Raw genomic sequence first — 11,999 nt, forward strand, 5'->3', positions numbered from 1 at the left:
ACTCAGACACATTTTCTTCTCTTTCCATCACCAAAACTTTCGTCTTATTAACATTCACTCTCATACCCTTCTTTTGTAATTCACCTACCATTAGAGATACCATGTACTGAAGATCCTCCGCCGATGATGCTACAAGAACTTGATCATCAGCATATAGGAGGCACTTCAGAAGCAACTCCCCCATTCTTACCCCACTCACAGATTCTTTTAATTCATTCAGACAACTATCCATGAATAAATTAAACAGCCATGGTGACGCCACGCATCCCTGCCTGACACCAACAGTGATGTCGAACCAGGAAGACAGAGCGCCATTAACTCTGACACACGCACTAGAACCCTTATACAAAGACTTCAGCGCGCGTATCAGGTTGCCGTCCAACCCATACTCGGATAGTACACACCACAGTTCATCTCTCATCACTCTATCATATTCGAGAGAAATGTTTACTTAAGACGGTTCAAAAATATAGCCTTGGCTATTTTTTTTTTGATTCACATAGATGTCTAATTCAAACCTTTCCATTTTTCAGGTAAAAAATGGCGCTCGCTGACTCCCCAGGACCGACGACCGTTCGTGGAGGAGGCCGAGCGTCTTCGAGTCATCCACATGACTGAGCACCCTAACTACAAGTACCGACCTCGGCGGCGGAAGCAGACCAAGACGCGGCCCAACCAGCCGACCACGCCATCGTCAGCGCCGCCCGCATCAGCGGCCCTAGGTTCCCCCTACGCCGCCGCCACAGATTCCCCCGACGCGAGATTCTCACACAACCCCGGAGCAGGATTCTCCCCCTACCGCACCTCCCCGCTAGCTTCCGATTCTTACCAGTCAAACCAGTTCAACGGCCACGTCCAAACCCCCGAGTCTTCTCCGGCGAGGTCCCCAGAACCCCAGGGCAGGAGGAGCGCCCCAGCCGAAGCGCCTCTTCCGACGCCTGACGCTTCTCCCGTAGAGAATGAAAAAGAGAACTTCCAATACGAAGAACGACGAAGAGCGATAAATGCGTCGTCTCTTTCTGACTCGTACTCACCTTACAAGCCTTACAGGACGCCGGGGTCTTTTTCTCCCGCTCCTGTGGCCGCTATGGGTATGGCTAATGGGATGTACGTGATGTGTACTCAGAGGACTCTGGCTGAGCAGCCGCCGCTTGTTACCGGAACGTTCTTCCCTCCGGTCGCGACGTCTCAGGATCAGCAGGCACTAGGCACGAGCACTCCACGGGTGTCATCAGCTCCAAGCGGTCCGATGACGACGGAATACAGTATTCAATACCATCCATATGAGCAATACGAGCAGATGTATAAGACTGAGGAATCGTACGTGTCCCACTACCCTGAGCAGCCGAAGACGGAGTACGACACCGGCGGGAGCTACTTCTCCGAGGAGCCTCCTCCGAGCCAGCAGCAGCAGGAGTCGGAGCAGTTCATGAACCAGCGCCCGGAGATACGGACTGGTTCTCCAGAGTCAGATGTTGACGCTCGTGAGTTTGATAAGTATCTGGATTATGGGCAGGAGGGTGGTGCGATGGAGCATCAACAGCAGCAGCAGTACAGATATGAGCCGCAGCAGTACAGGGCTCCGTACTGCGAGCAGGCGCCGGGGCCTGAGTACTGCGAGAGGATGTACCCCTCTCCGTACGCCTCGGTGATCTCCGGGGCCCCACCGACAACCTACACTCCGGCGGCTCCCGGCCCTGAGGTGAGGCCTGAGGATGAGTTTAGCGTCATACTGGCCGGAGTCAGACAGACCTGTTACAGCAACTAGAACTGATGATTAGACTATAAGGACTTCTAATTAGCCCAAAGAGATCTTGTATGTCGATAATGTATCTGTAATAAATAGGGAACCAATTTGTGAAGATTGAGATGTTTTAGGTGATGTGCTAGGTGAATATCACTTAGAAAATAACGAAGAAAATAAAAAAAGATCAATTCCACGAGCAAATGTACTGAACACATGAAATATTGTTTGTTGTATTTAAGGAAACGCAGAAGCTAGATTTTGGTATACAAAATGTTTTCTATTAAATGTTGGTAAAAATAATGAACCCACGTGATGGACATTCAGGAGAAATGTTGTCATGACACTAAATTGACCTTCCTAGTAGACGATGCCCAGTGAGCAGAAACTGAAACTAGACTAGAAGACCACGGGAATCTTTCAAACTAAGCGTTTTCATACTTTACAACAGACATAACTTTAGGTCACGACTACATCCCAGTTGGTAGTCCCCACACCTCAGTAAGTACCCACACCTCGCCGAGCTTTCTGTTAGACCAACGTGATAGGCGGTGAGCCGTATCGCCGACTATAACGGTCGAGCTAACTCTATTAGTGAAAACTGCACTTAAGATAAATTTGTAAGTCATTGGTGCAAGTCTGGTACCGGGACGTAGGATAAAGAATAATACTACGTAAAGAGAGACAACTTTCCGCTCCCCACCAGCGGTTGAGCTAGGTTTACCTCACCCCCTCGGTCTTAGTTTTGTCTTAAATTTTATGGTCGTCAGACGTCACGCGTACACACGTGTAGTGTCTGTGTAAAACTAGGTGTTTTGTATTAAATGTCTTTGGTGTGACCGGGGTTTGAACCGGCGCTGCCCCGATTGAGAAGCAAGCCGATGTACCATACGACCACAGTGACTACAACAGACATGGTTTATAACCTAAAACGTACTTAACTAATACGGTAAAATGTGTATCAAAAGCTACCTGTGAATATTTATTAGAGAAACTGATTCTGAAATTGATACTGAAGGCCCCGGCCTTAGTCAAGTTGCAAAAAATTATGGCAATCAACAGTGAGAGTGATAAAAATACAGGCTGTCGTAACGAAAACTGAGAGATGATTCAGACCACAATTCTGAGTTGATGTCATCCCCCTCAGTATTCGTTACGGTGTCACTAACACTCATACCTACTTGTATGGCTACTGTATGTACTTGTACGGGGTGTAAGTGACATCGTAACGAATACTGAGGGGGATGATTCAGCTGATTATTCTGAGTGATTATCAAGTGGAATTTTCTATCGCAAAAGTATAGAATTAAAAATATTTTAAAAAGAAATCATGATTTTTTTAAACTCAGAATCATGGTCTGAATCATCCTCCTGAGTATTCGTTACGATGTCACTAACACCCGGTATATAGGGTTGACATTTCACTGTCACTGTGGATTACCATAATCGTTTGCAACTTGGCTAGGCCCCAGTTTTAGGCTTTTAGAAGCGAAAATTAATAGGTCTAGTGAAAAAAAAATCTGTGAAAAGTCGCTCGTAGATTTGAATCTTAACTCAAAAAAATACCTATTATTATTGTGTAATATTTTTTTAATGGAAAGACGAATCTGACGAGATGAATTTTGTAAATAATCATAATTTTAGAAATATATTTTTCATTATACTTTGTCAATTTGGCGAATTTTGGTGCTACTTTAGAACGTCCTTTTCGGCATAAGTTTTTTTTTTTTTCATTTTGTCCAAACCCATGTACTTACCACAAAGGTAAATTAATCGATTCCTATGTAAAAGATTATTTATTTGTAACTATTTTTGTATATTTTGTAGTCGAAAATAACAAAAAAACGAAATGTTAGCTCTTCCAATAAGCCTGTAGATATAGCTTTTAAGTCCTATTTTTATTTTTTATAATTATCTTTTTTTAGTTTTTATAAAGTTATGAATTCCATACGTTATCTGTATAAATTGTAAGATTATTAATAAAATGTCTCATAGTTATATTTGTACTAAAAAGTTATTTAATTTTTTTTCTAGTTTATGTTGCAATTTTTTAGTTGTTTAGTTAAACACACTCGCACTGCGATCTTAGTTCTTCCTATTTGTAAGAAAATTTATAAGGAGTAATAAAATTTATATTCTAAAAATGTGGTATTCTTTTGCTTACATCACTATCCACCACCACCACCACGCAGGAGGATCAGATGACTTTTTTTGATCTTCTTCTATCGTGTGGATTGTGAGGTAAATTACTAACCTCATCAACCCTGGTGTCAGGGTTATTATTGAGCCGCCAAACGCCCCTGACATGGCTCATGTAACGACTACTTACTTACATTACATTAGTTAGTAAGTGGTCCAGTGGTTGAACGTTGGGCTCACGATCCGGAGGTCCCGGGTTCGAATCCCGATGGGGACATATCACAAAAATCACTTTGTGATCTCTAGTTTGGTTGGGACATAACAGACTTTTGTTGATTTTTGCCAAATTTTGGGCTACTATTTGGTTTGCCATCGATACGATTAGAAGATCAATATTTGACGTAACGAAATCTGCAATATGACACATACCATTAGGCTCACAATCCGAAGGTCCCGGATTCAATTCCCGGTGGGGAAATATCACAAAAATCCCTTTGTTTGCTTAGGACATTGCAGGCTATGATCCGTGCTTCGGATGGCATGTGAAGTAGTCGGATTCTACAACTATTTGTAGATGTTAAGCTTTTGGCGGGCAACCCTGATACCAGGGCTCCGCCTGATAATAACTCAAAATAATGAGCTGAATCGTCCCCCTCAGTATTTGGTACGATGTCACTAAACACCCTGTATATTAAGCTATTAGTGGTGATGGTAAACAGGAATAGGTGTGGAGGCCTTTGGTGGCTCAATCATAACCCTGATACCAGGGTTGACGAGGCTGGTATTCCACTTCTCAACCCACGCGATAAGAAGAAGAAGAAGGTCTAGAAGGTAAAACTCAATTCCATAAGGAAATCCCGATTCCCGGTGAGGATATATCACAAAAATTACTTTGTGGTCCCTAATTTGGTTAGGACATTACAGGCTGATCACCTGATTGTCCGAAAGTAAGACGATCCGTGTTTCGGAAGGCGCGTTACGCCGTTGGCCCCGGTTACTACTTATTGATGTAAGTACGTAGTCGTTATAAAGTCATGTCAGGGGCCTCTGGCGACTCAATAGTGACCCTGACACCAGGGTTGATGAGGCTGGTAATTCACCTCACGACCCACATGATAGAAGAAGATAAGGAAATCAGTTGTTATTTAATACATTGAGCATATCATTTACTTAAGTATTTATAACTTAAGCTCACGACTATCCCAATTGGGGTAGTCAGAGGTACATCCATCGCAAGATGAACTAACAACCCACACCTCACCGAGCTTTCTGTTAGACCAACGTGATAGGTGGTGAGCCGTATCGCCGTCCATAATGATCGAGCCAACTGTGTTAGTAAAAACTGCACTTTTGATAAATTAAAAACTCATTCATGGCAAGTCCGGTACTAGGGTTCGAACTGGCGCTCCCTGGTTGGTAAGCAAGCCACAGGATCACAGGGACACACAGTTAAGTATTATTGTAATCATCATCATCATCAGCCCATTAACGTCCCCACTGCACGGGCCTTCCCTATGGATGGATAGAGATCGGGCCTTAAACCATCACGCGGGCCCAGTGCGGATTGATGGTTATTAACGACTACTAATGCAGCCGGGACCAACGGCTTAACGTGCCTCGGAGCACGGAGGAGCTCGAGATGAAAACTTTTTTTTTTGTGGTCACCCATCCTATGACCGGCCTTTGCGAAAGTCGCTTAACTTCAACAATTGCAGAACGAGCGCGTTTACCGCTGCGCCACCGAGCTCCTCCTATTGTAATATTAAGTATAATAATACAAAGGAAATAGAATCGCTAAACCTAAAGTGTAAAAACCTAGTATCGTTGCGAAATATTAAATGAATAATTCTTAGAAATGAGAACGGTTAGGTACTGTTATGTAAGTAGTAGTAAGGAAAACCAAATTGTATACTATAATTAGGTCAGATTAGGTACCTATTTACTTTACGCAAAATCGATTGTGAGCTAGTTAAAATGTAGTAAGTAAAAAATTAAAAAAAAAAAATATATTCTAAAATTAAAATTCAAAATTCGACTTTGAGTTTGAATTCAAATTTAGATCATAGATTATTGTGTCGTGTACTATGTTCAAGATAAATTATGAAATTCTGATTACTAAATAAAGACAGATCTAATACTAAGGAAAAACAATTTCTTTTTTCTGTTTAATTTATTTATGAATTTTATTCAAGAAAAACTTAATTTTATAAGACAGACATTTTATCACGTTTTTTTATGACGTCACAATGTGTTTTTTCATAGAGCAGTTTCGTGTTTTGACGTTTATTAAAAAGTAATTGATTTGACTAGTTGGAAACTAGCCTATTGATATCACGTAGTTTCCAATATTGTGCCCGGTTAATGGCCTATTACATGGGACGTAAACAAAGCTGGCGGCGAGGAACGGCTGTGTAAGCTGTACACCTTTGCCTACCCCTTTAGTTTAGGCGTGTGAAGTTACGACCTGATTATTCTAGCCATAGAGGCAGCCAATCAGCTCGCGACACCAAACACTTCAGGACCCTGATACCGACCCCGCCGGCGTGGTCGACAATTTCCTTCAATCAGCGCTTATCGCTATCCACCCACTAGGGTCGATTAATTCTTTTAAATATTTTTCCTCTCAGACGACGCACTGAGTTTAAACCTGTTGTCTTAAACGTTGTAACCCGGTGAGAGCCTTCAGCATTCCCCATTTGTCCGGCCAAGTAGTTAATGCCATTTGCGGCAAACCTACAATAAATAAGTCACGTCAAAAAAATTGGCGTGTGAAAAGAAAAAACTGCGTTTCGGTATCGCGTTCATCACCCCTAGAACGTCGTAGCCGCCGACTAGGTGCTATTCACATTCAAACCCATACCACACGCACTTGGCAAACGGCACAACAAAACCATTAGGCTGAATAAGTACAAATAAAATTAAAATTACTAAATAATTTGCAGCAACGTCCAGGGTATGTATCGGCCCGAGGTGCCGTGCTCCGGCCCTGTAATTATATCTCCCGCCCTTGCTCCGCCCCATCTACCCAGTATTGATGTATTGACGTTTCCATGCAAAAGTGTATAAGTGAGAAATGGCGATTTCTGGGTTCGCGCCCAACTGGGCACCCTCAGGCCTGTTGTCTTAAACGTTGTACCGGGTGAGAGCCTTCAGCGCTCCCCATTCGTCCGGCCAAGTAGTTAAAGGTTAATGCCACCTGCGGCAAATCTACAATACGTCACGTCAAAAAAGAAAAAAAAGAGGCAGCAGCGTTGTGGTATCGCTGCGAGCGAAGTGTCGGAGAAATGGAATGGAAAAGATTGCTTTTGGGTTACTTTATGATATGAGGACAAATAAGCATACATGACAGTCGCACGTAATCCTAACTGGGAGGGAACCATAAGTCACCAGAAGAAAAAACCTGTGTGTTTCTGGTACATACATAAACAGCCTATATACGTCCCACTGCTGGGCACAGGCCTCCCCTCAATCAACCGGAGGGGGTATGGAGCATACTCCGCCACGCTGCTCCACTGCGGGTTATCTATTTTATTGTGTTTCTGGTATTGATTGTGAAATCATTGACTAAACTCATGTCAGCTCTGGGGGTTAACAAGACCACAAGGCAAAAAGCAATTCACCTAAAAGATGAATTGCTTCGATGTGGCCTCTTTAACCCCCCTGGTGTTACTGTTGAGCCGCCCAAGGCCATGTAAAGACTACATACTTACTTAAGTAAATATACGTATACTATCGCCATTTGGCCAAGTAGTTAATGCCATATGCAGCAAGTCACAGTCACAGCCATGCTTAGTCCATCATTTTGTGGAGGACATAAAAATACTACAAAAATAGCAATACTAATTTTAACTTTTTAAAGTTCTATGTATTCTTAGTTTAAGGTATATATGGGATTCCATTGCCAGAATAAAATAAATAAAAAAAACGAAAAAATCCCTCCGTAAGTTTCTGCGAAAGAATACATAACATAATACGCCTATACACGTCCCACTGCTGGGCACAGGCTTGGTTGAGGTGCTTTTACGGCTAATATCCGGGACCAACGGCTTCACGTGCCCTCCGAAGTACGGAATCATCTTACTTTTTCGGACAATCAGGTGATTCAAGCCCGCAAAGTGACGATCACGGCTCACGATCTGGAGGTCCAGGTTCGATTTCCGATGGGGATATTGTCTAAATCACTTTGTGTGACTGTCCTTTGTTTGGCTTAAAAATAAATATAAATATCCAAAATTGTGAGTTACATCATTTCCCGCGCGCCGCGTCTCGGTCTAACACGTGATAATTAAGTTTTTGTTGTTTCTTTACGTTTTCATCTTCGGAGACATCTCGAAGAATTCGCGGGTTATCTGCAATCGTCTTTATTTGTCTTTTATTTTGTTGCCGTTATTGATTTTTGTTATTATTTCTTTAATGTTCACTGCTTTTGTAGAGGCGCGAAGGAGGTGGGTTAGGTTCACACCTTAGCTTTTAATCGGCGAAATAAGTTGTTATGGCTCACCTCTACTTTTTAAAGTTGTTTATAATATTTAAGTAAGATCTGATGAGCGCTGCAGATAGCGCCATACTTGTTGCCAAGTTTTGGGCCGATACTATTTAGTTTGCCATCGACACGATAAGAAGAAGAAGTAAGTACACACTTTTTGGCTTGTAAATTTTGGCTGCTTGTCAAGCTTGGCTGACAAACAAAAAAATGATAAAAATACTTCAGTAACAAGTAAGTAGGTATTTACTTACTTAATGGAATAGAATGTCAAAAAATATCTAACGTCATTTTTTCGTCTCAATTGACATACTATATACTATACTATATAAAAATGACGTCAGATATTTTTTTGACATTCCATTCCATTAAGTACTTACTTACTTGTTACTGAAGTATTTTTATATTTTTTTTTTGACATGGTTTCGGCCTTTATCAGAACCACAGATTATATAATACTCAGAACATAACATAACCATAAGCTCACGACTATATCCCAAAATGGAGTCTATTTCAAAAACATTATGAGAATGAAGAAATCAGACCAGGCTGTATGGATTTTCTCTTGCCTTAAAAAAGGAAGGCTGTATGGATTTTCCTTTGCCTTTCTCAAATAGAAAAAATCGAAAAAAAACATAAGTACCCGCGATTAGCCACCATTCTCTCAAAATTTGTTACCAGAAAAAACCGACGGGAAAAAACAATTTATCTAAGAAAGCTAAATAATTTGTAATTTGACATTTGCGCATATAAAACTAAGTGCGAGAAAGTAAGTGCCTAAAAATCGTGCAAGAAACTGACTGACGACAGGTCAGTTCGGATGACGTCGCTCATTGCTACGTCTAGCTACGATTCATCATAGGCATCTCTCGACTACCTAAGTAAGTAATATTTTCTTATCTATTCTTTATCCAACTTCATTTGAACACAAAACTTACCTAGGGTTGTATTAAATTTAATAAACTAACCTCAGCTTCGAGACTGCTCTCAAGATCGTGTCAATCTGACAGTTCTCATATAAAAACAGAGACTTGAGCATGGTCTTGAGGGCAGTCTCAGCTGAGATAATTTTATTAATACCACCCCTAGAACCAGCGCCGAACCGTTCAGGTAGTTGTTGAAGTTAAGCAACTTTCGCAAAGGCCGGTCATAGGGTGGGTGACCACAAAAAAAAAGTTTTCATCTCGAGCTCCTCCGTGTTTCGGAAGGCACGTTAAGCGGTAGAGCATATTTCGTACGCGTCACTTAGTTCCCCACGATACAATTCACGCCCAAATCAAACCTCAGGCCTGTCGTCTTACTTTTTTAAACAAGTTGAGAGCTCTCAGCGCTCCCCATTTGTCCGGCCAAGTAGTTATTTCAATAGGTCTACTTTCCGTTGTTGCATCATTGGGTGTAGATTCATACTTCAATAAATTATATAAAAAAAAACAATTACTTAAATAAAATGTTACTAACACTAGCTAATTTACATTGTCCAAATCACTTCGTGAGACTGTCCTTTGTTTGGTAAGGACTTTTCAGGCTTGAATCACCTGATTGTCCGAAAAAGTAAGATGATTCCGTGCTTCGGAGGGCACGTTAAGCCGTTGGTCCCGGCTATTAGCCGTAAAAACACCTCCATCCACCCGCATTGGAGCAGCGTGGTGGAGTATGCTCCATACCCCCTGCGGTTGATTGAGGGGAGGCCTGTGACCAGCTGTGGGACGTATATAGGCAGTTTATGTAACACTAGCTAATAAGAAAAATGGAAGATAATGACACAATATAGATGAATATCGTCTGAGAGAAATTATTTTTATTTATTAAGCGACAAGAAGCTACAGACAAGGGTTTGGTGATCTTTGATGAGAGCGGATGAAGCGAAAGTGATGTATCAGGATTGTAGTAAGTGGAATTCCGAGGTGTCTGCCTACCCTATTAAATAAGTACAATCATGAGCAATATAATGTACCCACTTTAGCACTCTGTCGCACTAACATATTTGACATTTAGTCAGACTTACAGTTCAATTTGTCAAAAAAATTAGTGTGACATGGTACCAAAGTGTATACATATTAATGCTCGTGACCGTACCTCTGATTGCAGTTGCGAATGTAGTCTTCAGTTTATTTATTGATTTTAAGTACAAGACAACCTCGGCAGATTAAATTTATTAAAACTACATTAAGTCAGTAGCCCAATAAATTTGAAACGCGAACTAATTTGTTTATAAACGACAAATATGTTTAAAGTCAAATGGACGTTTACAAATCGTGCAGAGGCCTCACGTCACATTGTGATGTCCATACACAATCATACATCTCCAGTAGTTTATTACAAGAGACTAAATTATGTATGTGTTCACATATTAAATGTTGTACTTAAGTGACGTAGATGATATTATGTGGACTGTTTTAAAACAACTCGCAAGTAAAGTTGTCGATATAAACTTAATAAGAATAGGGTACTTCCCTACTAGTCAAATTCAGTCTTTTATTTTAAATGACTATTTGTAGATTTGCCGCAGATGGCATTAACTACTTGGCCGGACAAATGGGGAGCACTGAGGGCTTTCACCCGGTAGTTACTAAACGTAACACGAAATTCGTCTTAGAAAAAACATGTCAAAATGTGGCACTTATTATTACATTTTTCTTTATTAAAATTCATAAATAACATACATACATACATAAACTCACGCCCGTAATCCCTAATGGGGTGGGCAGAGCCACAAGTAATCAAAGATAACTTGCAGCCACTGTTGATACGATGTCGTAAGCTGGATATGATGAACCTTATGGTGATAAGGGATCAGCCTATCGCCCATAACATTAGTCCATCATGTTAGAGGACACAATCCCTCTGTCGGTTTTAACGACATGCCCGGGAAGACAAGCAGCTGATCGTTTTCTATGTTTTTTATTTGCTCCCAGAACAGCATAGAAGCAAATAACTTAAATAGAAAATTGAAAACGTTTTTTGTAACCTTTAGATCTGTTTTTATTTACTTAGTAATTAGAATAGTATCATTTAATTTATCTTTGACCTAGGAAACTACCCAAATGGATGATGAACGGATTAATATTTGTAGAATAGAATAGAAATTGTTTATTATAAAAAGACGCCACACACAAGGACAAGACAATAACATCTCTTAAAAATTTTCACCTAACAATTAGGTACGGTCACGAGCATTAATATGTATACACTTTGGTACAATGTCACATTAACTTTTTTGACACATTGAACTGTAAGTCTCACTAAATGTCAAATATGTCAGTGCGACAGAGTCCTAAAGTGGGTACATTACATTGCTCATGACTGTACAAGAAGTGTAGAGGATGTTCATTAGAATGATCATAAGGTGGTGGTGAACGTCTTGAGATAAAAGGGCCTCTCGGCGTGTATTTAAGTCTAAATTAGTACTGCGACTTCCGAATTCATCCCGCTTTGTATTTTTTACTTATTGTAACACATAAGCTCGTGACCACATCCCAATGGGGGTAGTCAGGGGTACGTCCATCGCAAGATGTACTTAGTACCCGCACCTCAGCTTCTGTTAGACCAACGTGATAGGTGGTGAGCCGTATCGCCGTCTATAATGGTCGAGGCAACTGTGTTGTAGATTTTTGTTTATATAACACGCACCCG

General features: G+C 41.0%; 2 protein-coding genes across 2 annotated transcripts in view; both read left to right on the forward strand.

Moving 5' to 3' along the window:
* Positions 1 to 3,035, forward strand: part of LOC126376546 (putative transcription factor SOX-15) — a 154,621-nt gene extending 151,586 nt beyond the window's left edge. Inside the window, exon 4 of the mRNA XM_050024013.1 lies at positions 534 to 3,035. Coding sequence (XP_049879970.1) covers positions 534 to 1,768 — 1,235 coding nt within the window. The 3' untranslated portion in view covers positions 1,769 to 3,035. The remainder of the gene's footprint in view (positions 1 to 533) is intronic.
* Positions 1 to 11,570, forward strand: part of LOC126376652 (glutamate--cysteine ligase regulatory subunit) — a 206,920-nt gene extending 195,350 nt beyond the window's left edge. Inside the window, exon 7 of the transcript XR_007567729.1 lies at positions 11,528 to 11,570. The gene's annotated coding sequence lies outside the window, so the exon portion shown is untranslated. The remainder of the gene's footprint in view (positions 1 to 11,527) is intronic.
* The last annotated feature ends 429 nt before the right edge of the window (positions 11,571 to 11,999 follow it).

The sequence above is a fragment of the Pectinophora gossypiella genome, chromosome 21 (genome assembly GCF_024362695.1).
Source record: "Pectinophora gossypiella chromosome 21, ilPecGoss1.1, whole genome shotgun sequence".
NCBI lineage: Eukaryota > Metazoa > Arthropoda > Insecta > Lepidoptera > Gelechiidae > Pectinophora > Pectinophora gossypiella.